This window comes from Microchirus variegatus, assembly GCF_963457635.1.
Source record: "Microchirus variegatus genome assembly, chromosome: 8".
Taxonomy (NCBI): Eukaryota; Metazoa; Chordata; class Actinopteri; order Pleuronectiformes; family Soleidae; genus Microchirus; species Microchirus variegatus.
In genome coordinates, this window is record NC_139809.1 from 15292569 (window position 1) to 15316445 (window position 23877).

The 23877-nt window shown below is 40.3% G+C and overlaps 1 protein-coding gene across 1 annotated transcript in view; it reads right to left on the bottom strand.

Annotated features, from left to right (window-relative positions):
* The window catches only part of fa2h (fatty acid 2-hydroxylase), a gene marked incomplete at both ends in the record, with an annotated part of 35908 nt that extends 15117 nt beyond the window's left edge, over positions 1–20791 (bottom strand). Inside the window, one exon of the mRNA XM_083894026.1 lies at positions 20510–20791. Within this exon, the coding sequence (XP_083750152.1) occupies positions 20510–20791 (282 nt within the window). The remainder of the gene's footprint in view (positions 1–20509) is intronic.
* Positions 20792–23877: the final 3086 nt, after the last annotated feature.

Here is a 23877-nt window from a genome sequence, read left to right on the forward strand (position 1 = left end):
GAAACCGACTAGAATATATAAGTAATTATATGATTTATTATTATGATATAATGACGCCAATCTGTGAGTGACAGAAACTGACTTTTTTATTATTTTAGAGCGGATTTATAAGTGCGTGTGTTTTGATGCCACATGATTTCACTAAAAGGAACACAGTGTCACAAGAGGTTTGGAGAAGAGGAACAGTTAGTGACAGTGCAAAAATACATTGAAAAAATACAAATAATACATTAGAGGGATTTACTTACTGGTGTTGGTTAATAATTTCTAAAAATGAAACTGTGAGAAGAGAACTTTGAAAAAAAGGAAATGTCTCCTAAACCTATTTACTGATGAAAATCTCATACTGAAAGGTGACAGAAAATCATCTTCAACTTATCAACTTAATCAACTTATCAGTTTTCGAATTGCAGGAGAAACAACGACAATATACTGAGTGGCCAAAGATTTGAACCGTCGCCAACCTTCCGATTAGCCCAATTCATTTCCTTTTGGCCACAGGCGTAATAATAAAACTTGTGCTCACTCGACCATGATGTGGCACAGAAGTGAAGCAATTAGATGAAGTGTAATCATGCTAAAGTATGACGACAACCAATTTTTTTTTATCCATATTGCGATGCGAGTACAGATGTCGCAACTCGGGTGGAAGGGCGCCATGGCAACACACCAACCGTGACATTGTGTCCGTCCGTCCGTCTGCCACCTACGTCTAAAGCCCCGAAAGCTTAAGAACAAACAAACAGTCGTTAAGTAAATAATGACAAACAGTCGAGGGACTTCATTAACCCATTGTTGTCCCTCGTCTGTGCTTCCGTCAGGAGTGCGTGGACAATGTATAATACTTCTGAGATGAGACAATGAGGCTCATGTCAGCGCTGTTGACATTGCTCTTAGCCCACGTCGGCCCATTGTTCTGTGGAGATAGATGGCGGTTCGCTGCATTGTAGTGATGTGTGGCACTTTTGTTGAAGAGCCCTTTTGTTGTTGTTGTGTTTTAGTTTACATGAGATGCGATCAAAGAGTTCAGAGACTTTTCTTGTTGCTAAAAAAAATCATCGCATGGATGGCAGGGTAATAGAGATGCAGCAGGTGCAGCTAATAACATGTCCAGAGTCGGGGATCGTACACACGAGGATCAGCAAAAGTTTGGTATCTGATCTGAATTTCAAGATACGTTCAAAAGTTTGGGGTCACCTATACAAATTGTTGGTGTTTTCCATTAAAACTCACACTTTTATTCATCAAAAAAAACTTGCAAAATGAATAAAAAATATAGTCAAGACATTGACAAGATTAGAAATAATGATTTTTATTCCAAATTATAATTTTGCCCTTTCGTCAAAGAACCAGCAAAACTGTTTTCATTGCACAAGGGTTTTCTAATCATCCAATATCCTTCTAACGTGATTAGCAAACACAATGTACCATTATAACACTGGAAATTCCATTAATATATATTTTAACATTCCATTAAAAAACAGACGTTTGCAGCTAGAATAGTCGTTTGCCACATGAACAATCTATAGAGTGTATTTATGATTAATTTAATGTTATATTCATTGAAAAAAAGGTGCTTTCCCTTCAAAAATAAGGACATTTCTAAGTGACCCCAAACTTTTGAACGGTCAACACCTTTCTGAATCTGCCCTTGAGCATGAAAAAATGCAAAAAAAAAAAAGTGAGAAAACAACAACAACAAAAGGAGGGAGGGTCACTGAATATTCTAAAAGGCCTAGAGGAGTCAAACATAAGAGGGGCAGTGTGTGTGTTCAAATACACACAAATAGACAAGAAAGAGAGACAAAAAACAAAGGAGATGTGAGAGGACGGCAGCGATGCGGCCTGGTACCATCACAACACAGAAACTACTCAGCCGCCGCAGCAGCAGCAGGAGGAGGAGGAGGAGGAAGAGATTTTTGTAACCAAACATTTTTGGTTGGGACCACAGTAAGCAGTTCTGCTTTCTGGTGGTTCAGTCTGTCAGAGAAAAAAGAGCCACAACACAGGGAACGCTCCAATCTAGGATGTTCAGTCATATTGCCAAGCCCTGGTTAAATAACATTAACAATAAACTGAACCACAACACTGTCCGTCTCACCATTCGCTGTAAACTGTCAAGAAGATTCAAAAGCACTGGCCTATAGAGAGATACGGCGCCACAACCACAATTCAAATGGTGGCCCTTAAGCAGTTCCTCAAACGTGAGGTTCTGCCTCAGTAGGACCAGGTTTTGGTCCTGACAAAGTTTAGCCCTAAAGAGTTAGACTTAGGCTTGATTTAGTTAATAACAGCTCATTTAATCACGCCTGTTGCCAAGCGGTGAAATCATGTTTCACGCAAACATAAAACCCAATTTTAATTGAACTTGGTTGTCGTCAGGTTGCACGTCTTTATTTTAGTGCTGGGCATGTTAAACGCATGTCGCGTTGCCATGACTCCCGATAGTTAAAATGAGTCTCTAAAGTAACGCTAAACCTTAAACACAGAGGCACACATACGCAATACACAGGTACGCTGATTATTTGTAGCGTTGCTCTTTTCGTTTAATAAACAGACCACTCCAGTTCGACTGTAGGCATGCTAACGACGCTAAAGGAGCTAACACAGCTGACGGAGCTAACTGGTAAACGGTGCCTGGACTCCAGGGCCGTGGCATGTTCAGTAAGAATTTAAAACTGGTGCTGGCCGCTAGTTAACGTGGCCTCAACATTAACGCACATTAACGCATGAAGCGTTTCCGTGATGACTGACTGGAAAAAGACGCAACGTCACGTCACGTTACCGTAGCTCCCGATTGTTAAAATGAGTCTCTAAAGTAACGCTAAACTTTAAAAACAGTACGCTGGTTTTTTGTAGCGCTGCCCTTTTCCTTTAATAAACAGACCACTTCAGTTCGACTGTAGGCGTGCTAAAGGAGCTAACGGAGCTAACTGGCCTGGCACGTAAACATGGCGTCACACGCGTCTTTTTCTGGTTAAAGTTGATGTGGTTGCCCAGCACTACTTTATTTGCATTATTATTATATTTGTATCTATTTGGGGATTAAAAGTAAGACCACAGAGACTCTGTATAATCCTAAACTTTTCACTATCCTTCTATCCCTCTTACTCCACCAGAAATCAAAGATCTTTCTCATCCCACTCATGTTGAATCCATCATACTAAATTTTGTTTTACGGAGGCCTTCAACTGTAAATCATTCTTCACCTTGAATATAAATGTCGGCCGTCCTTTTGGTTTATTTTATTTCACCTGCACAACCTTTTCCTTGTGGTGTTTTTCTTCTTTTACTGTGCTGTTTATGACTGGTCATAGAGAGAGAGTGTGCAGGGACAAAGGGTGGAGGAATGGTGTCCGAGGCAAAGGTTGTGCTGCTGGTGAGTGTAAGTAAACCTGGTCATGGTTGGTTTGTAGAGTGGAGATTTTCTTTTCAGAGGGGGTGACAATAGCGCCGCATTCATTGAACACGCCGGCAGTTGCTTCACTCTATTTCCTCCCAAATCAAACACAAAACGTTTCAATAGTTCGAACTTACCAAATCAGTTCTTATCAAAATAAATGTCAGGTAATTCAAAAAATATGTAAAGCACTTCCTTATAAGTGTGAAATAAAGAAAATTATATTTTATTCTTTAGTCTTTGGCATTATCGCTGTAGAGTTTAGTACCACTACTGGATTTGCATAACGGACCTACACTACCGTTCCAAAGTTTGGGGTCACTTAGAAATGTGCTTATTTTTGAAGGAAAAGCACTTTTTTTCAATGAATATAACATTAAATGAATCAGAAACACACTCTATACATTGTTAATGTGGTAAACGACTATTCTAGCTGCAAACATCTGGTTTTTAATGGAATATGTACATAGGTGTATAGAGGCTCATTTCCAGTGTGCTAATGGTGCACTGTGTTTCCTAATCGTGTTAGAAGGCTATTGGATGATTAGAAAACTCTTGAAAACCCTTGTACAATGATGTTAGCACAGCTGAAAACAGTTTTGCTGGTTGTTTGACGAAAGGGCAAAAAGATTATTTTGAATAAAAATGAGTGCTGGGCGCATTAATAATGGTTAACGGCGTCATCGTTAACACACGTTAACGTATGATGCATTTCCATGACGACTGACCGGAAAAAGACGGTGCGTGACATCATGTTTGCGTGACTCCTGATTGTTAAAATGAGTCTCTAAAGTAACGCTAAACTTTAAAAACAGAGGCACACATACGCAGTACACAGGTACACTGGTTATTTGTAGCGCTGCTCTTTTCGTTTCATAAACAGACCGCTCCAGTTTTCGACTGAAGGTGCGCTAACGGCGCTAAATGGGCTAATGCAGCTAACGGAGCTAACTGGTAAACGGTGCCTGGACTCCAGTGTCGCGTCTTTTTCCAGTCAGTCGTCATGGAAACGCGGCGTGCGTTAACCTTGTGCCCAGCCCTAATAAAAATCATTATTTCTAATCTTGTCAATGTCTTGACTATATTTTCTATTAATTTTTCAACTCTTTTTCAAAAGTGTGACTTTTAATGGAAAAGACAAAAAAAATGTATAGGTGACCCCAAACTTTTGAACGGTAGTGTATGTTACTGTACCATTTCTATAATAACACATTGACTAAACATCACAAGCAGCAGGTGACCCTGGTGCTACACAAACCTTTCATAACCCTCTCCAGTTACACAGCAGATGAGCAGGGTCAGTCAACCCTGTGGACCACTTTTAGTCAAATACACCACACATTACGTTTTATGCGCATTCACTCTGGCTTTCAAGTTTCAACTATGGTCATTTTGTGGTCAGGTCCTCTCAAATAATAATGTGCCAACCAGGAAGTGTCGAGTCTATAGCGTCAGTCTCAGGTTGTTTCAGGTTTCTCATTTGCCTTTGTTTTTTTCCATGTCAGGTGGGCCTGACCACAGCATAGGTCCACAGTAAAGTTATTATTATTAGTATAGATATTTACACTGTGCTTGGTGAAGAGAGGATACATGAGGTCATGAAGCCAATTACAGTGACTCATCACTCTGTGTTAGGGGAGGAGAGGGAGAGGATCAACTATTTCGATAATCGGTTTGAAGCTTTAGCGGTTTTCCATAATTAAAACAAGATTTCTGATTGTTTTAGCTTCTTAAATGTGAATATTTTCTTCATTTCTTTGCTCCACATAACAAAGAAATCATTAGAACTGAATCATTTTGGTTTGTGGACAAATACAAGACATTCGAGAACATCGTTATTCCAGGTTTGACAAACAGTGATCAACGTTCACTTCACATTTTCTGACATTTTCTGTACCAATCGCAGCTCTATATGTAATAGCTGTCAATCATACCAAGTTCACGCCCTTTTATTGACCATTTGACCACTAAATGGTACCAAAATTGACAAAATGGGGCTGCAACTAACAATGATTCTGTCGATTATATTCTCGATTAACAACTTAAGTGTTTCCCAAAAAATGTTCTCTAATCTTTTGTTTTGTCTCCAAAAAAACATGATTTTATTGTTTTCTTTGGCATATGTCAAAATCAGAAAATAGATTATCAAAATAGTTGGTAACTCATGTAGCAATCAGGATATAATTTAGTAATTGTTGCAGCCCAAGTTATAAAGTCTAGTGACTACAGGGTCATTTTCTTATGACTTACATAATGGACTTCTTGCAGTCACCCCCTGTTGGCCATTCAAGAGAATACATGTGATCGGCACTTCTGTATTGGCTTCGTTTACAGTCTCAGGTCAAATGTTGTGCTTGTGCATCAGAAACTTGCTTAAATAAAAAAATAAATAATTCTAAATATCTGTATTACAAAGGTATGTTTGTGAGGGTGTGTCGGACCTCCGCCGCAGTTCCCTGGTTAAGACGCATGTGGAAAGATTAAGGATTAAAGTTCAGAGACACTGTGGCAGGTTCGATAACGACGTCAAACCATGAGCTCTGAATACACACTCGCACACGCAACGTACACGTCTCACACACACACAGTCATGAGCAACTGAAGTCTGTTGGAACTTATTAATATATTTGCCATCACATCCTGGGTTAAGAACACTCTTAGAAATAAGGGTTCCAAAAGGGTCCTTCTACAAGGGCTGAGGTTCTACCTGGAACCATTTGCTTCTGAAAAACCCTTTACTGAAGAAAGGGTTTTTCAAAGGTTCTTGGTAACACTAATAGTTCCAGTAAGAACCATTTTGATCCAGAGAACCCTTTAAAACTCCTTTCCTGAATAAAGGGTTTTAAAAGGGTTCTTGGCGGCACCCTCCAAAAAGGTTCTCCTATGAGGACAAGCCGAAGAACCTTATATGGTTCTACTTAGCACATTTATTTCTAAGAGTGTACACAAAGCCTTCGAATATTTCCATAATTGATTTATTAGGCACTTGTTTGGTTCATAAAATGTCAGTAAATGATAAAAAAAAATATGGATTAGTGTTTCCCAAACCTCGAAGATTAGTCTTGTTTTTGTCCACGAACCAAAATGAGTCAGTTTCAGCAAAGAAAACCAGCTTAATCATCGCAGCTCCACAATAAAGAAAGTTACGCATGATCTTTTACAGGTTGGAGTAATTTTTTGTAAAAATAGAGAGAGGGAGAATGTGATCACGTTGTGATTTATGACACAATCATAAGTCAGTGCCACGCACAGTGTTTTTGAGAGTGATAACTATGAGCCTGGTGTCAGGAGGGATGTCACATGACTGTGTATAAAGGTTGAACGCTCACATGAAGGGAGATAAAACCACATGCACACACCTCTCCGTGAATATTCAGCCAGAGACACAATCATATTTCACCTGGAATTCACCTCATTGCACAACCGCACTTATCCGACTGCTGAAAAGGTTCACCACTCCCAGAGTTAGCCAATCACACACACACAAGTCTCGGATTGGAACGAATAAATATGGCCAAACCCTCCTCTGTATGATGAGTGTTTGTGGGTCACAAGAGTGGAGAGAACAGAAGTGATCATCACATTATTAACTATCACATGTTGTGGTGGTAACTTCATTCGACCCTGACACAGGCGTTGTGAGGTGGCAAATCAGAAACATCAATAATGAAAGTGCACAGGAGTGACTGGACTCGAGGACTGTAATTGGGGCGGTTAGTGTTAGTTGGTTTTCTATACGTTTCCAGACACATGGTGGAAAACCCAATCTGTGCCCGTGTGGATCTGTCAGGGCACGTCTGAACCCAAGAGCTCAGGGTGGAGTGAAAATGTTGTCGATTTGTGTCGGGATCGGTCACGTTGGATAGGGTTAGCCTACTTGTCAAGGTGCTGTAAAGCTCAAATAGACAAGAGGCTTTATCCGTGTTAATTGCTCCCCTAAAGGTCTTGCTTTCACTATGTTATTATCTATGGCTATGTTTAGATTAACAGGCTAATGCAACTCGGAAAGATTGTACCTAGCTTGAATTTTTGACAGACAATAAACACACAAGATCTGTTTCAGATCCGATCTGATTCAATCTGAACGTCACGGTCGCTCAGATAAGATTTTAAAGTGTCTTCTGACTATACTGGACAATGGGGACGGGCAACATGGACACATGGAGATCACGGATGTGATCACTTATGTGAACAGTTGGTCAGGAAGATCAGATTCTGATCAGCCATGCTTACTAACCCGATCTGGGCTGCAGTTTAAACAAGGCCTTCAGATATATAAATCAGATCTCAATCAGTCAAATTAGGTTATATGCAGCTTTTTGATCCCATCGATGAAATCAAACAGAATCAGTTTTTGTATGGGGGGAATCAATAAAGTTACATCTCATCTTATCATATCTCCTGCTACCAAGACTACCAAGAAGTTGCAAAAATATGAGGTTTTTCCTGCTGTTGATGATGCTTTAGAACCATGGTTCCCAACCTGTGGTCCCAACCTGTCTGCTCTGAAGTTGTCAGGTTATTAAAATGATATTTGTGCCTGCGGGAAGACATTTGTCGTTAAGATTGTGAACCAGATCTTTTCATGCAGTGGTGCTGATGATAACACCACACAACCACACCCTGGAAGTACCTGGGTCCTCCTATTGTGTCTACATGGACAACAGTTGGGCTTTTTTTGGTATAAGTTATAAGGCAGGTCAGAGAAAGTTCGGGTTCAGGTGGAGACACGTGGCCCGAGCCACGTCATAAAGGGTAAAGAAGACGGACCAGACGGTCCACCATAGAAGGACTCGGAAATGTTCCCCTTCAAAATCAACGAACACATTCAACCTCTAATCCAACAAAACACATGAAGCGTTCCCTCACAAGTAAAAGTAAACACAATATCAGCAGCGCATACTTCTTCTTTTCACTGGCCTGACAGGTCTGCAAACCTCCCCGCCATTTGTCTGTTTCCCAATGTAAACGACAGTAGGTAAACAACACCTCCAGGTATACAAGACGGTCGAAAACTATGCAAAGCAGCCACACCGCCATACATCACTATCTATATGGTGTATCAGTGGTGCAGTCTCTTTGACAGCTAATGTCTGTGACAGAGAATCTTGAAAACAATGATAAGGTCTCACCAGTCACAAAGACTCCTGCCCTGTTTCGTCACACTCCTCTCACGTAACAATTTTGCTGGAGGAAAACAAAATGCAGTTCGACTCGTCGACCTAGCAGTCGACACATGGACTAATAAAAACGACAAGTGTTTCTAAACCACGTTGCCAGCAAATCCCTGGTTGAACTTTTCACTCTGACACAGTGACAAAAGTCACGTGATAGGTGCATTGTTTCTGGACAGTTTCAAGCAATGCAGGGCATGAAACAGTAGGAGGCGTCGTGACAAACAAGGGAGACGTATACCTAAATATCAACTTAACTTCTTTCTTGCACAAACTTCAATAACCCTATTGTCTATTTTGTGTGATTTCTCAAGACCTTTACATGACAAACCTTCAAGGATTTCAAGGACACCATCTGTGGAAACCATCTGGCTATTGTCGTTGCCACGTGTGTGCGCTGTTGCCTCATAGCATGCTTGTGCTTTAGCAATTATGTTATTATCATCGTCAGAAGGGAAAAACACTTCTACCTGCACCTTCTCTTTCATGCCGTGTGAGGCTCATAGTTTGGTGTTGAAATGGTAGCGTTGCAAGAATACAGCTGCTAAGCAATGTCCAACGTGGACGCCAGGAGCTTCCTCGTTCTTCTATGATTCTTATTCTTCTGTCGTTCTTGATACGACTGTTATATATCTGCTCCTGGTCTCTGTCTTCTGTCTCTACCTCGCCTCAACCTTGTCCTTTCTCTCCCCTGTCCACTATTTTTCCTTTCACCCCAACCTGTCTAGGCAGATGGCCGCACATCTTTGAGTCTGGTTCTGTCAGCGATTTCTTCGTCTGTTAAAACAGAGTTGTTTTTTTCTGACTGGACCTCACATTCTGTCACCCCTTAAAATAGCCTTTTCAGCATTAAGACCTGGTTTTAGGGTTAGGGTTAGAATTGGGTGTAGGTTGGGATTAGGGTTAAGGAATAGGGTAAGGGTTAGGCACTTTGTTGTAGAGGTTAAGGTTAAGGCCACATTATACTTCTACAACTGCGTAATGCGTTATCCAACTGCGTAACTACGGAGATCCCTCGAGCCCTCATAGCTCTCCGCCGTGGTGCCGGATACCCACTGCAATTTACCGCCCGATCAGTAGGGGTCACTGCGCAAGGTTGTTGTGCAACCTGGCGAAAAGACTGAGGAGACGTGTCCGGAGGTGATAAGTACATTCACAAAACGTACCGAGACTGATGGCAGGCGAATTTAACAGTTGTACAGGACCGACGAGCGACATGGACGAAGAAACCCAATTTCAGGTACTTCCGAATGTTGGCTGGCATATTTGATGAACTTCTACGCCGTGTGCTACCTCAAATTTATCATCAGGGTACCCACCGCATGCCTGTTGATGCCGCCCAGAGACTGGCTGAGGACCAGTCTCAGTCCAGTCGCAGCCCTTGCCGTCTCCGTTGTCCCTTGACGGAGTGACGGACACTATAAAAAATATTTTGTGCACCCGGAGACGACATAGAGGGCTCTCCATAGCCTACGTCGAGTATACATTGGGCTTTGGGAATGCATTATGTCAATGAGTGTTCTCACTAAGAATGCTAAGCAAAAGTGTGTGTGTGTGTGTGTGTGTGTGTGTGTGTGTGTGTGTGTGTGTGTGTGTGTGTGTGTGTGTGTGTGTGTGTGTGTGTGTGTACAACGAGATCACTCATCTCCTGCTGACTAAAGTAACCAGTAAAACCTGAAAGACCAGAACTCAGGATTTCACCCTCTCAGTTGTGAGGTTGTGTGTGTGTTTTGTGCGCAAGAATCAGAGGCCTCGTGTAACTACCCCGTTTGTGCCGAAAGGTGTTGTGTTTCCATACAGACAGTAACTAGTGAACCACTTAAACATTGCAGCCACCCTCAGCCTCATTGTGCCGTATTTTTTTTAAGTTGCAACCACTGCTACTGTTTTTATGCACGTACTACGATATAATATCCCACGGGCCCTCGCCACTGTCGCTGTGGGAAAAGAAGCCGTTCACACCTTGTATTAACATTAACATCCTGAACGTCAGCAGTAAGCGTCTGCCTAGTGCTAAGGATTCTTTTCATAATCAATTAGTCGAGGAAACATCTATGTTCTCATATGATGTCCCGAAATGATTGAGTTTCTTTGTGATGGAGCAAAGAATCCATAAAACCAGCCGTCTATCAGACACATCTAAATTAAATGCCTCTTCTTCACATTCACAGAGCATTGATTGTCTGTCAGGTGTCATTACGGTTTGTGTTTACAGTCTGGCCAATCACTCTGTTGTAGTAAATCCAAGTGTATTGTTTAGCTGTCAACACCATGCCCTCTTTTTTTTTTTTACAGGGTTTGGCAAACTTGCTTTGTTTTTCATTTCTTTTCTCAACCACAAGAACAACTTTAGGAGAATCTGCAGAATGATATCTGTGTTTCGGGAACCGAACAGCTAGGGGCGTCATGATTCCCCAAATCCTCGATTCGATTTTCACAGATGGGTCTTCAATTTTCAGACTTCGAGTCTAGTAGTTTAGTCTAGGATCATTGGTTTTATGTCATGATAACTACTTTCAATTGTGTACATTGTGTCATTAGCGATATAATGTCATATAATTTATTAACAATGTGAATGGAAAAAAGTCAATTGGAAACTAAGTGTAAAAACAAGAGAAGTCACGTAGCGCTGTGTTGCTCTGAAGGTCCAGCAATCTGGTCACTAAATGTGACCTCTGACCTCCAGAAATATGATCATATATGGAAGGAAACACCTTCATAACGTGGTCCCAAAGCGTTAATAAATATATGTTTAAATCCAGGGTTTTCCACCACTGAATAAGGATGAAAATTGTGATGGTACAAACGCGTCTATAGCATGAGTTATCTCTTGAGCACAAGTTGAATTTTGATGAGGTTTCGCTCCAAATGAGGACAGAATTATGAGGAGTTGAGTTATACGGAGTTGATTTCGTAGTTACGACAGTGTTTAGAGTTGTTCTGGGGCACAGACTGATCGATTCAAGTGGTATCAGTGGGGTATTATTACAATTTTCTCGCTTCTTAAAAGTGAATATTTTCAAGATTCTTTGCTTGATACAACACAGACATTTGAGAACATCATTATTTCCAGGTTTTAGGAACATTGATCAAAAATTTTATGGACCAAAGAACTTGTCGAGAAGATAATCGACATATTCATATGATTATGAAAATAAGAAATTGCAACCCCAAATTCATAAACACAATATACAACTTCCAGGTGCAGAAACACTGTCCTGTAGCACCAATAAAATACAACTGAACAGGCTCACGCTCCCTCGACTCCCCTCCCCCTTCTCCTCTGGGTGTGTCTGAGAATCTCGTCTGTTTCTCCCCACACCTTCCAACCATTTGTTTTACTGCAACAACACACCTTTGAATTAAGCCAACCTGTGTAATCCACAGATACTGGACTGCCGACAGCCCCCATCTTGACCAACGTTTGCTTTCATCACGGAATGTTTGACAAAAACGGACACAGACGCACAGAGGATTAGTTAAGGGGGGGGGTTGCACCGACTGACACTGAGGTTATGATAGAAATAAGGGCGTCTCGTTTATGCAATACCTTTGTCACACCCACCACAGGTTAACTCATGACCACAAAAGGGAAGCAAAAGAATTTGGAATGTGCTCTCAAGGGAGATGAAAGATGAGATGATCATCACAGTCATTTGTAAACTGATTTATAGAGTCAATATTTGCAGTATTTGGCTATCTCAAACTCGAGTATCTGCCAATATCAGTCCGATATTAGTCCTTTTAAACCATGAAGCTGTGAACAATACATTTGTCGTTAATCGTCTACATATAGTCATCAGTTGTCTACATATACAGTCCTCATTTGTCTACATATACAGCCGTCAGTCGTCTACATATACCGTCGTCTACATATACAGTCGTTAATTGTCTACATATACAGTCGTTTGCCATTTCAAGCTATTTCAAAAAGACAAAATAAAGTAAAGAAACAGCCCACAAAATGTTATCAGTGATGTGCATGTACTCTACAGACAGTCTGTGCATGTGATATGTAGGATTTTTGGACTACATCGGATTAACATTTTCAGCATATATCGGCTAAGTTTTGATCCAAAAAAAATTGGTGAGACAGATCAACTAGTGTTGTTCAATAACTGATTTGCTGAAGTGAATTATTTAATTATCACTTAACAGTTCATATTTGACCGGACGGAAGAGGGTGGAAAAACATAATCAGCGATATTAACGGGCCGTTGTGTCAGCTGCAGTCGGCTCAGTGCACGGCGTAATTTACCATCGGTAAACTCAGCTACTGAAGCTTGAATGTCAGTGTTTTCTCTGCAGCCAAATCTCTGCGATCGCAATTAATTTTCCTGCGCTCAGCTTTCTCCGTTTTGTGGGGGGGTTTCATCTTATTTTATATTATTATTTACATTTTACATTTTTACATATAGTTTTCGGATTTGTTTCAGCTTCTTAATGTTGTGGTTTCTTTTCTCCATATAACAAAGAAATTATTAAAAACTGAATAATTTTCGCTTTGGAACAATTTCAGCTCTGTAATTATGAAAGTAATCTGCTCTGCTTCCATATAAAGCTGAATTTTAACCATGTTCTCTTTTCTGGAGGAGAAACAAATCATGACCAGGATATATTCTGCGATGTATCAGAGGGATGAGATTTTCATAAGCTCATCCCCACAGTTTGTGTGGTCACAACAAACTCATTTGAATGAACAACAACACTGGAAAAAAAGGGGGAATTGCGTAGTGGAAACAGGTGAAAAAATAAAAATGACAAACACGAACAGAAAAGACTAACGGCAGATTTTGGCCCGCTCTCCTGTGACACCTTCGCCCAAATCAATTGCACCGCTCGAGCATATGCTCATCTCCGGCCACGCTCTCCATCTACTTCCTTCACCCTCTCTCTCTCTCTGTCTCTTTTGCAGGTGTTACCGTGGCAATGATGGGAGGGAGCCACCTGAGGCCTGCACCTGAGGCACTAATTGCCGCCTCTGCAGTCTCTATGGTAGCAAAGATAAACAATGTCCTGGGTAATATGTCACCACGGGGATGAACACCAAGCTGCTCAGAACAGTTGTAAAAAAAAAAAAAAAAAAGGAAGCATTTCACCTGAAAAGGCTCAATGAAGCCGAGTGAGACTGACCAGGGTCTTATTTGATGTCATCTAAGGTGCAGATTTAATGCCATAATAACCTCTCAACATCATGACAATGATCTAATCTGACATTTGCACCTTTGACTGGACTCAGTTTACAGCCTTACAACTGAATCTGTGGCATCATGCCAACTGATACTGATACTGAATATCATGATACTGCTCCATATCGGCCCGATAATCACGGGATCGGATATTGAGGAAAAACCCGATACAATCCAAAAATCCTATAAATGTCATGATTGAACAGCTTTGTAGTTTAAAGGTGTAAAATGACTGCATCTGACTGATATCAGTATCGGTTGATACTTTAGTTTAATTTTTAAAAAGTTGGTATAGAGCCACCCCTAGGTCTGATAATCCAAATGTCAAATTCCAATGCAATCTACGGCTACAACTAACGATTATATTGATTAATCTGTGGATTAATTTCTGGATTTATCGTTTGGTCCATAAATTGTCAGAAAATGATGATTCTCAAATCGTCTTGTTTTGTCCACACACTACACCAAGTCAGTTTGAATGATTTCCAGAAAATATTCACATTTAAAAGCTGAATTCTTTAAACACATTATATTGATTATCGAGCCACATATATAAAGAAACTGGGTAAGCAAAAACTCTGCTTTTCTATGTACATTGTGATTTGGCGCGATACAAATAACATTTTATTGAATTGCTTCTCCAGTAACAGCAACTATGCGGAAAAGAAAATTAAAAGAAATACTAACAATAAATGATTTAACAACCTGCAGATAAAACACGGCAAGGAGGAAAGGATCGGATCTTTATTGTCATTATACAATCAGAACTGCAAGGTCAGATGGAGGGTTGATGACCAAAGCCGCTGCTACTAAGTACGACCAACTTGACCGATTGCTGCCGCAAATCAACCGGCGATCGACTATTTTTGCATGTTGATCCTGCTCTACTGCAGCTTCAGTGAAGGCTAACACACTGTCCTCTGCTACAACAAAATCCTTTAATATATAACCACGTTTTACGACCTCGGTGTGCTGCTGAAAAATGAATTGTACCAACATGTGGTCGCTCGACAGGTGTTAATATGGAACCTAATGTTAGCACTGCACTGGGCCCTTCCTCACCCTCCTCCTCCTCCTCCTCACTGTGCCCTCTGAGGAAAGACAACGACATCATTGAGCAAAGAAAAAAATCCATGCAGTGTGCATTCCAGTCCCGACACCCACCATCATGACCTCCAGGAGGCTCAAAGTGTGGTACGTGTACCACCAATGGTACGCCAGCTTCCTCTGGGGGTACTTGGAAAGGAAAATCAGAAATGCTGTTCTACTTTATATATATACCGTTCAAAAGTTTGGGGTCACTTACAGTAGAAATGTCCTTATTATTGAAGGAAAATCACTTTTTTTCAATGAATATAGCATTAAATGAATCAGAAATACACTCTATACATTGTTAATGTGGTAAACGACTATTCTAGCTGCAAACGTCTGGTTTTTAATGGAATATGTACACCGTGTTAGAAGGCTATTGGATGATTAGAAAACCCTTGTGCAAAATGTATATTTTTGAATAAACATAATTATTTTCAATCTTGTCAATGTCTTGACTATAAAACACAAAAAATTGTGTACACTCTTAGAAATAAGGGTTCTTCTACAAGGGCTGAGGTTCTACCTGGTAAGAACCATTTTGATCCAGAGAACCCTTTAAAACCCCTTTCCTATATAAAGGATTTAAAAAGGGTTCTTGGTGGAACCTTTATAAAAAAGTTCTATCTGGAGCCAAAAAGGGTTTTCCTATGAGGACAAGCCGAAGAACCTTATATGGTTCTACTTAGCACTTTTATTTCTAAGAGTGTAGGTGACCCCAAACTTTTGAACGGTAGTGTATATACTAGGGCGTGTGACCGGAGTGGAGTGGATCGGGAATAAATCTGCCTCCTGGGAAAAGTCCGTAGCTGACTTAGCTCAACCTATTTACACCACTGTATCTTAACGTCAGAGATAGCGGCATTACTTCAAGAACTCAATCCATTCATCCATCGTCTAGAAGGGTCACTGTGTCAATGCCCATATTGGATGTTTTTGGAAGCTGGAGAACCCGGAGAAAACCCCATGCACACAAAGGTTCCAACCGGGGATTGAACCCTAGGTCTTCTTGCTGCAAAGGCAAGAGCATGAACCACTACACCAACCGTGTGGCTCCAAGAGCTCCATTATGAAATATAAACCTGTTTATGTTTGAGAAACTTTTCGATAACTTCTTGCCCTTCTTTCTCCAAGAGTTCACAAAGTCTACTCCACGAGCAGCTCCATATGTTACCATTCACACTATCGCCGTTGTTCATACATTCACTCATTCACTCAATCCAGCACACGTGTGTAATTCACTAATTTTAACAATACACATACTATCCTCCAGAGTGCATGACTGTGCAGCGACATTGTTCTTACACATACGGACACAAACTGCCTCCGTTGAACCCTCATATACATTCCAAGTGTAAGCAGAGGAAGCACAACCAACACAACTAAAATGGAAGATCGTGTTCAACTGGATGTTTCCACATTCTGTCAACAGGTGGATAAAAGCAGCACATGCCGGTTTGTCGAATCTCGAGTAACACGAACAAAAGGTTCCACCGTGATCTGGGTTAGATATTTTTACTAAAAATGCACACACACAAAACTGTCATCATATCATGACACTGGTGTGTGTTTGTTTGCCTACACAATGACAAAACTGGAGTGAGTGCAAGATAATGTGCAAGTATTGCGTATTTATTTTGGCGCTGATCCCACGGTGAATAGCGTCAACTAAGAACTGAGGTTTGGGTGATATGTGTGGTTTCTTGTTTTAGATCAACACTGTAGGTGGTAAATTTGGTTCTAAAACACCCACTCTCGTCTTATTTGCTTAAATACTTTCCACGCCCATATATCCATCAAGTTGATTCAAGATTAGTACAGTGAGTACTCGAGCTGAAACATTTGTCAACTATTTTGATAATCGATTCATCGGTTTGGGGCTTTTCTTCCAGATTAAAACAAGTTTTCTGATCGTTTTAGCTTCTTACATATATAGAATATTTCCTGGTTTCTTTGCTCCATATAACAAAGAAATCATTAAAAATCTTGGTTCGTGGACAAAAACATCGTCATTTCCAGGCTTGACAAGCGCTGAACCAAGTTTTTCGACATTTTATGGACCAAAAGACCGACAGATTAATCGATTATGAAAATTGTTAGTTGCAACTCTAGTGAGTACATTTAAAGTAGGAAATGATGATGTTCTGAAATGTCTTAATTGTCCAAAAACCAAACAGTGTCAGTTTCAATGATTTCTTTGTCAAACTCTATAATCGAAAAAAAACTGCAACGCTACTTTAAAGGCAATAATAAAATGGAGAAGTCTCTGTCTGAAAGTCTGCAGTCTCACCAACAGATGTCACTAAATCTTACAAAGTTGTTTTATTAGACTGATTCAACAGGGCCACGAGTGCATTTGTACGTTGAAGAACCTCAGCTGAGAATGAGATGGTGTGTTTCTATTGTTATTTTATTGTTAATCTTTAACCCAGTATTGTTTCATAAAGTTTGAGAAATATGCTTGGAATCTGCAACCTTGCTTTGAGTGACTCTACTTATTTCAGGGCATCTCTTAAACCTAAATATATTACAAACAAACATGAAGAACTGTTAGCTGACAGTTTCCTTTTTCTGGATTTAAAAATCGATAGAAATGGTTCCATCGTGAAAACAATGACCTATGACACACTGTAATCAATGTGACTGAGTAGCTGAAGTTGGTATTTGTTTGCCCTTCATGCTACGCTAATTCAAAGCACCTCCTCTGTTTGATTATAAACCTGCTCACAAAACACACACGAGAGAACATTTAAGCCCTTACACACTCAGACACACACACACACAGAGATCTGACTCAGGTAGATTCAGTTCTCATGAACGCTCAAAAATACCAATATTTTCTTATATAAACACATAATATTCCTACTCATGCACCAGGTTGAGTGAGGATTTTAAAGCATGGAGTCGGTTTGAAAAACAAAAGTGAAGTCGTAGCGCGACGTCGCAGCATGCCGTCGTAGCGTGCTGTTGTACCATGAAGTGGTAGCGTGACAACTAAGGGTGACCACGTAGCGTTATATTATACAGTTTACCGGTAGATAAAAATTAAATATAAAGCAGAATTGACCTTAACCTACTTACTTGGTGACTGGAGAAATTGAAAAGTAAAAGCGAGCATTGTTGGAGGACAAAAGCATACAAAGGCAGCATTTCATCAACGACTGGAATGTCCTGGTGACTCAATCTGTCAATCAGTCAAAAAACAAAAAAACTATGTCTCCTGACATCGACTGTCAGAGAATCACTGGTCCAGGAGGTGGACTTGTTATTTCCCCGAAGGATTGACGGTCATTACAACAAGACGGTATTGTTTTTCAGCAAAAAAAAAAATCACATGACGGACGGTGGTATCTTAATGACACATTCTCAACTTGTTTCCCATCATCACTGTTTCCACACACAAAGCCTGAGCTGGATAAACGTATCATGAGACACAGTGGCCTCAGTGCTGAAAACAGGGAACAATATACGGTTTCAATTGCTAATTTGCGATTAAGTTTATTATATATAATGATTCATATCCATAATTAAATAAATATTCACACGTGACTTCAAAATGCCACTTCACCTGCATATGGTATGGTTCTGTTTGGTACAGTACTGTAAGGTTTGGAATGATAAAGTCCTGGCTAGCGGGATGTCGTATCGTGACGATGTAGCGCAACAACGTAGTGTGACAACGTAGCAATGTACCTAGCACGATAACGTAGTGGGACGTGGTAGCTTGACAACTAAGGGAGACCACGTAGCGCGACCATGTCAAACTTGGCGTTGAAGAAACACCAGTTGCAAAGAAAGGATGTTTTTCTGATGCCCAATCAGCTGACTGTCGTGGGTGGACCCAGGATTGTACTATAAGGGTGGCAAAGAATGGAACGGTTGGGGATGGTTATGTTGGTAATAATGGAAACGCAATTAAAAAAATTCCTACCATACCGTACCGTACCAAACCGACCAGTTCCACTCAGTGATGTTTACACATTTACTTGATGTGTAGACATCAAGTGAATGCTATTCTCTGCAGTGTTTTTGAATATGCAGCTCATTTTCATTGTTACATACAAACAACAACAACCTCGGCCCCAGTGAAAAAGAGAACAACAACGTGAAAGCAAGACTTTTTAGGAACCAGTGTCAGATCACATCAACATATACGCTCTTCAGGTGTGATTAGTATGGAAATAGATGATTTGGATGCAGGTCATTTTTTTTGTTTGAAAATGCACTTAAAGAGCTCTAGTGTGGATGAAGTCACACGCGTGAACACACAAAGAGTGGGACGACCATGTAAATGTCATCGTTGTCGGAAGAGATTTATGCAAAATCCTTTGGTTTCTGTCTCCACGCAGACCGAGAGAGAGGGCAATGCAGTGTGGGTGTGGATTTTCCCCAACAACAGGTGAAGGGAAGTTTCCTGTGTGTATTAAAATTCACATTTGGAGTCCCCTCCACACACACACACACACACACACTTTCATGGACAAGATAAACCAGTTTTCTGTCAGTAGTTTCACAACACACACCTTGAATCATTCATTAACAATGGCACCGCCCTATCAGTTGTGTACCCTTCCCACCTCCACCTCCCTTATAATCAATACAGTCCAGTAGAAGAAGAAAGAGGATAAAAAGAAAGAGGAGGAACTCCTCGCAGGAACCGCCCAGTAAAGTCAGGTGAGAGACAAATATTCACCTGTTACACACTTTCAGCTTTTTTCAAACCACCATTCAAGGCAAAGAGCCACTGATGCCTGATCTGATGTCACAATATAAACGCATTCAAACCTGTTTACCCTACATACAAGGACAAGAAAGAGTGCAGGTGCGAGCATTACTCAGTGCAAGGGGTGTATTCACCTCCTCAGCAGGGGGGGTGGGTGGTGGACGACACCTTTAACCCCGAGACGTTTGAGGAGCCTTTGACATTTAAATACACATGGATAATTACATGTGGGGTTGTCTGTATTAGGAATTTGACATTTTTCTTGTCAGGAAATATGCAAAATTGTGGGTTTTAATTATAGAAATATGCCATAAACTGCTATAAAATAGCTCTCGAACACAATGTTACTTACAATTACTTGACTTGATGAAACATATGTCACCATAAAAAATGTTATCATATCTATAGATATAATTTCCATTTGCGATTATCTCAAGAAAATACCTTTCTTTCATAAGTTCTTTCTATGAATACCTAGCTTAAATCCATATATAATACCTTTTTTTGCTGTTTTTTGGTTGCCAAATACATACATTTTCAGAATTAATTTGTAATGTGTGCGTACACTTACAATAACAAGTGCACTGCATCTCCAGGAAATATTAGATGTTAGAAAAAAGGGCAGTAAAATGCAATTCTCCATGGATATAAATGTATGGAAAACACTGGTGTACATAATGGGGAGGTCACTGTTACATTAAAGGAGCCACAACCTTCCCCTGAGGCCCTTGTTTCTTTACCTCTGAGGCCTGAGGGCAAAAGCTAATAAAGTTTAAAATAGTGACAACAATAATAAAGTTTTCTTAAAGTAGTCAGTGGGAGTTCTGGTGTTTTAAATGTGTGAATAAAGAGGGTTTTTATCCTTCTGTGCACCTGTCCCTGGGAGGCTCAGGTCAGTGATGTCAGTTTGGCTAGGTGTGGGTCAGATACGCACCTGTGCCTCGTCGGTGCGGCTGCTCGTGTCCAACTCCCCGATGTAGTATTGCTCCATCCACCGCCGGGCGTTCTCCGAGTGTCGGTGCGGGGGTCCCTCCATCTCCTGGCTTACGTCCTTGCCCGACCGGCGGAGTAGGAGCGCCTCCCCGCCCGGGTGCATCCGCAGGAAGGCAGTCACGTCGTACACCCTGGTCCCCAGCAGCACCCAGCAGGAGTCCTTGGTGCAGTGGCGGGCCACCTCCCTCTCCGTGAAGCAGCGGGGGGACGTGGACGGAGACATCCTGGCGAGTTGCGGAGCGTCCACCCGAAGTGAAAAGTTGAAGACAGGGAGGGGGGGACGCAGAAAGAGAGTGACCTCCTCGGGGGGCCGTGGACCTGACTGTTGTGTGTAAAGCGCAGCGCTCCGCCAGTGACACCCAGCTGCTGTGAAACTCTGGGGACTTCACCGGAGGACAGCGACAGAGGGGCGGGGTCTGTGAGGCGTTCAAACGCGCCGGCACAACAGCCTACAAATGTCCCAAAAACATCAAAAAACCTGATTAAAAACATCCATATTGGGTTAGTTTCATCTTTTAAACGAAATCCCACGTTTTCGAAACTTAAATTACGCCACAAAGCTGGAAAAGGGCGAGTTTTTACAGCCGAAGAAGAATCATACACGAGTTCCGTGAACGCATCGTGAAGAAGCACCTGTCGCTGTGGACTCACGGCTACAGTGAAGGCATCTCTCCTCAAAAGTTACAAACATCATAATAAATGTAATAATAATAATTATAATAATAATAATATCATTATTTAATTTAGGCAAAATAAAAATGTGTATTGTTTGGTCAAACGGAGCAGGGCACAGGGAAGACATTCGTGTCGTCCGTCATCACTTCCTGATCAATAACGTGTATAAATATCGTCTCCGAAACTTGGACTTTTCACGTGGGGACACATTTTTAACACGTAATGTGTTGTTAATGTTAGGTTAAATGCACGTTTAAGTGCGTTTCCCTCCGACAAACACACAGGGCGTGTGTGTTTGCACAATCTTCATCTCCATCGAACAGACCGTTGACAGCTGCTGCATTCGCGTGCTGTGGGAAATACCAACACTGACCGCTCACCTGCCACAGGTGAGGGGACCAAAATGTAAACAAAACAAAAAAAACGATTTGTACGTGATAAAATCTCGCGATGTTTGAAGCAAATAGAGCACACATGTTCAAATAATGAAAGCTACCCTGCTTTATTTGAATTTTCACCTAAATACTTTCTTTTTCATTTACGGAGATTACTTTGTATATATGTCTGTAACACACTAAATAGCATTAATTACAGTGTCACTCTTTCTTTAAAAAGTGCCCTAGTGTTAATTTAAAGTAATAGCACTTTGGTTTTTAAATGTGCACTAAATGAGCAAATGTTCAAACTACAAAATACATGTAATAATAAATTAATTAAGTCTCAAAGCTAATTAGCTACATACATGTAAAGATTCTAGTTTTTTTTAATCCATTTATTTAAGGAAAGGGACAATGCATATTAGTAAACATTAAAAAATATAAATATGCCAGATTATGTAGCCTGAGAATCTCAGCGACATTACTGCCTTTATACACCTGAGCCCCTAGGTGGCAGCACAGCAACACACAACACCCACAGAGCAACATTCTAATCAAAAGCAGTCCTTTACTTTTTGCACTACACAAAAAAAATGTTTTGGAGAGCTTGTTCTTCATCAAAACACACTTTTGAAAAAGCCTGAACTATGATGTTAATAGATAGATAGATAAAAATCTGCCGCACACTGACTATTTATTATCTGAAATTAATGGCTTTTAATTCTGATTATTACTATTATTGTTGTTGTTGTTATTATTATCATTATTAATAATAATATTAAAAAGTTATTAAATCCTAGGAGAAATCTCTAAATCTATAAATGTTGTACAAAACTATTTTTGGGACTTGAAACTGCAGGGTGGTGTAGAGAACAGCAGGGGGCAGTAAAGGACCAGCGGGTTCACACAGTAAATGAGGCGATGAGGTGTTGACAGAGAGTGTTGGTGAAACACGAAGTGAAACAAGTCACACAATCTCACCTCTTTTCTCTCTTTTTTTGCTGTCACAGTGAAAAGCTGAGTCGACAAAGTGAAGAAACATCATGAACACATTTGAAACTCTTTACAAGTACATTTTAAATTAGTAGAAGATGAAGAAGAGGAGTAAAAGCAAAAGTTGCTGGAAATATACATAACAAAGTAAAGAACACATCCGTGAATGTTGTACTTAAGTACAGTAACAAAGTGTTTGTACGGTGGCCCTGGAGTGCCAAACACTACAACGTTTAAGAAAACATTAGCAAAACATTTCTTTGTTTTAGTGTTTTCTTAATGTTTGAGCGTTCTGTAATGTTTTAACGCTGTCTTAACGTTTGAGCCTTTTTGTAATGTTTTAGCATTTTCTTAAAGTTTAAGCGTTTTTGTAAAGTTGTAGCGTTTTCTTAATTTTTGAGCGTTTTTGTAATGTTTCAGCATTTTCTTAATGTTTAAGCGTTTTCGCAATGTTTTAACGTTTTCTTAACATTTGAGTGTTTTTGTAATGTTTTAGCGTTTTCTTAATTTTTGAGCGTTTTTGTAATGTTTTAGTGTTTTCTTAAAGTTTGAGCGTTTTCGTAATGTTTTTGTGTTTTATTAACATTTGAGCGTTTTTGTAATGTTCTAGCGTTTTCTTTACATTTGAGCACTTTTGTAATGTTTTAGCGTTTTGTAATGTTATAGCGTTTTTGTAAAGTGTTTTCTTAATGTTTAAGCGTTTTTGTAATGTTTTAGCATTTTCTTAACATTTGAGCGCTTTGTAATGTTTTTGCAAAGTTTTAGTGTTTTCTTAATGTTTGTGCATTTTTATAATGTTTTAACGTTTTCTTTATGTTTTAGCGTTTCTGTAATGTTTTAGCGTTTTTGTAGTGTTGTTTTCTTAAATGCTGTCGTGTTTGACACTCCAGGGCCACCATATATGTGTACTGTACTGTATATACTGTACTGCTTATATTACATGACAACACTGAAATCCACACTGTTCCTCCTGTTCCATGTTGATTTGTTGCGCGTGTGTGTGTGTGTGTGTCATGATTTATATTCATGTGTCATCTACTGTTTCTGTACAGAATAGAAAAGCCACATCAGGGCGAGCGTGTGTGTGTTCACTCACAACACGGTGTCATTTCCCATCACTGATGTGTAATATTGTACTGATTGACGATACATATGTAACGCACCAGTGCGTCACATTGTTCAGTCTCATCACCCTACACCGTGTGACGCAGGCCTCCCTCCTCGCCTTCGAGGCCTTTTGTTCTATCCCCTTTTCTTTCTTGTC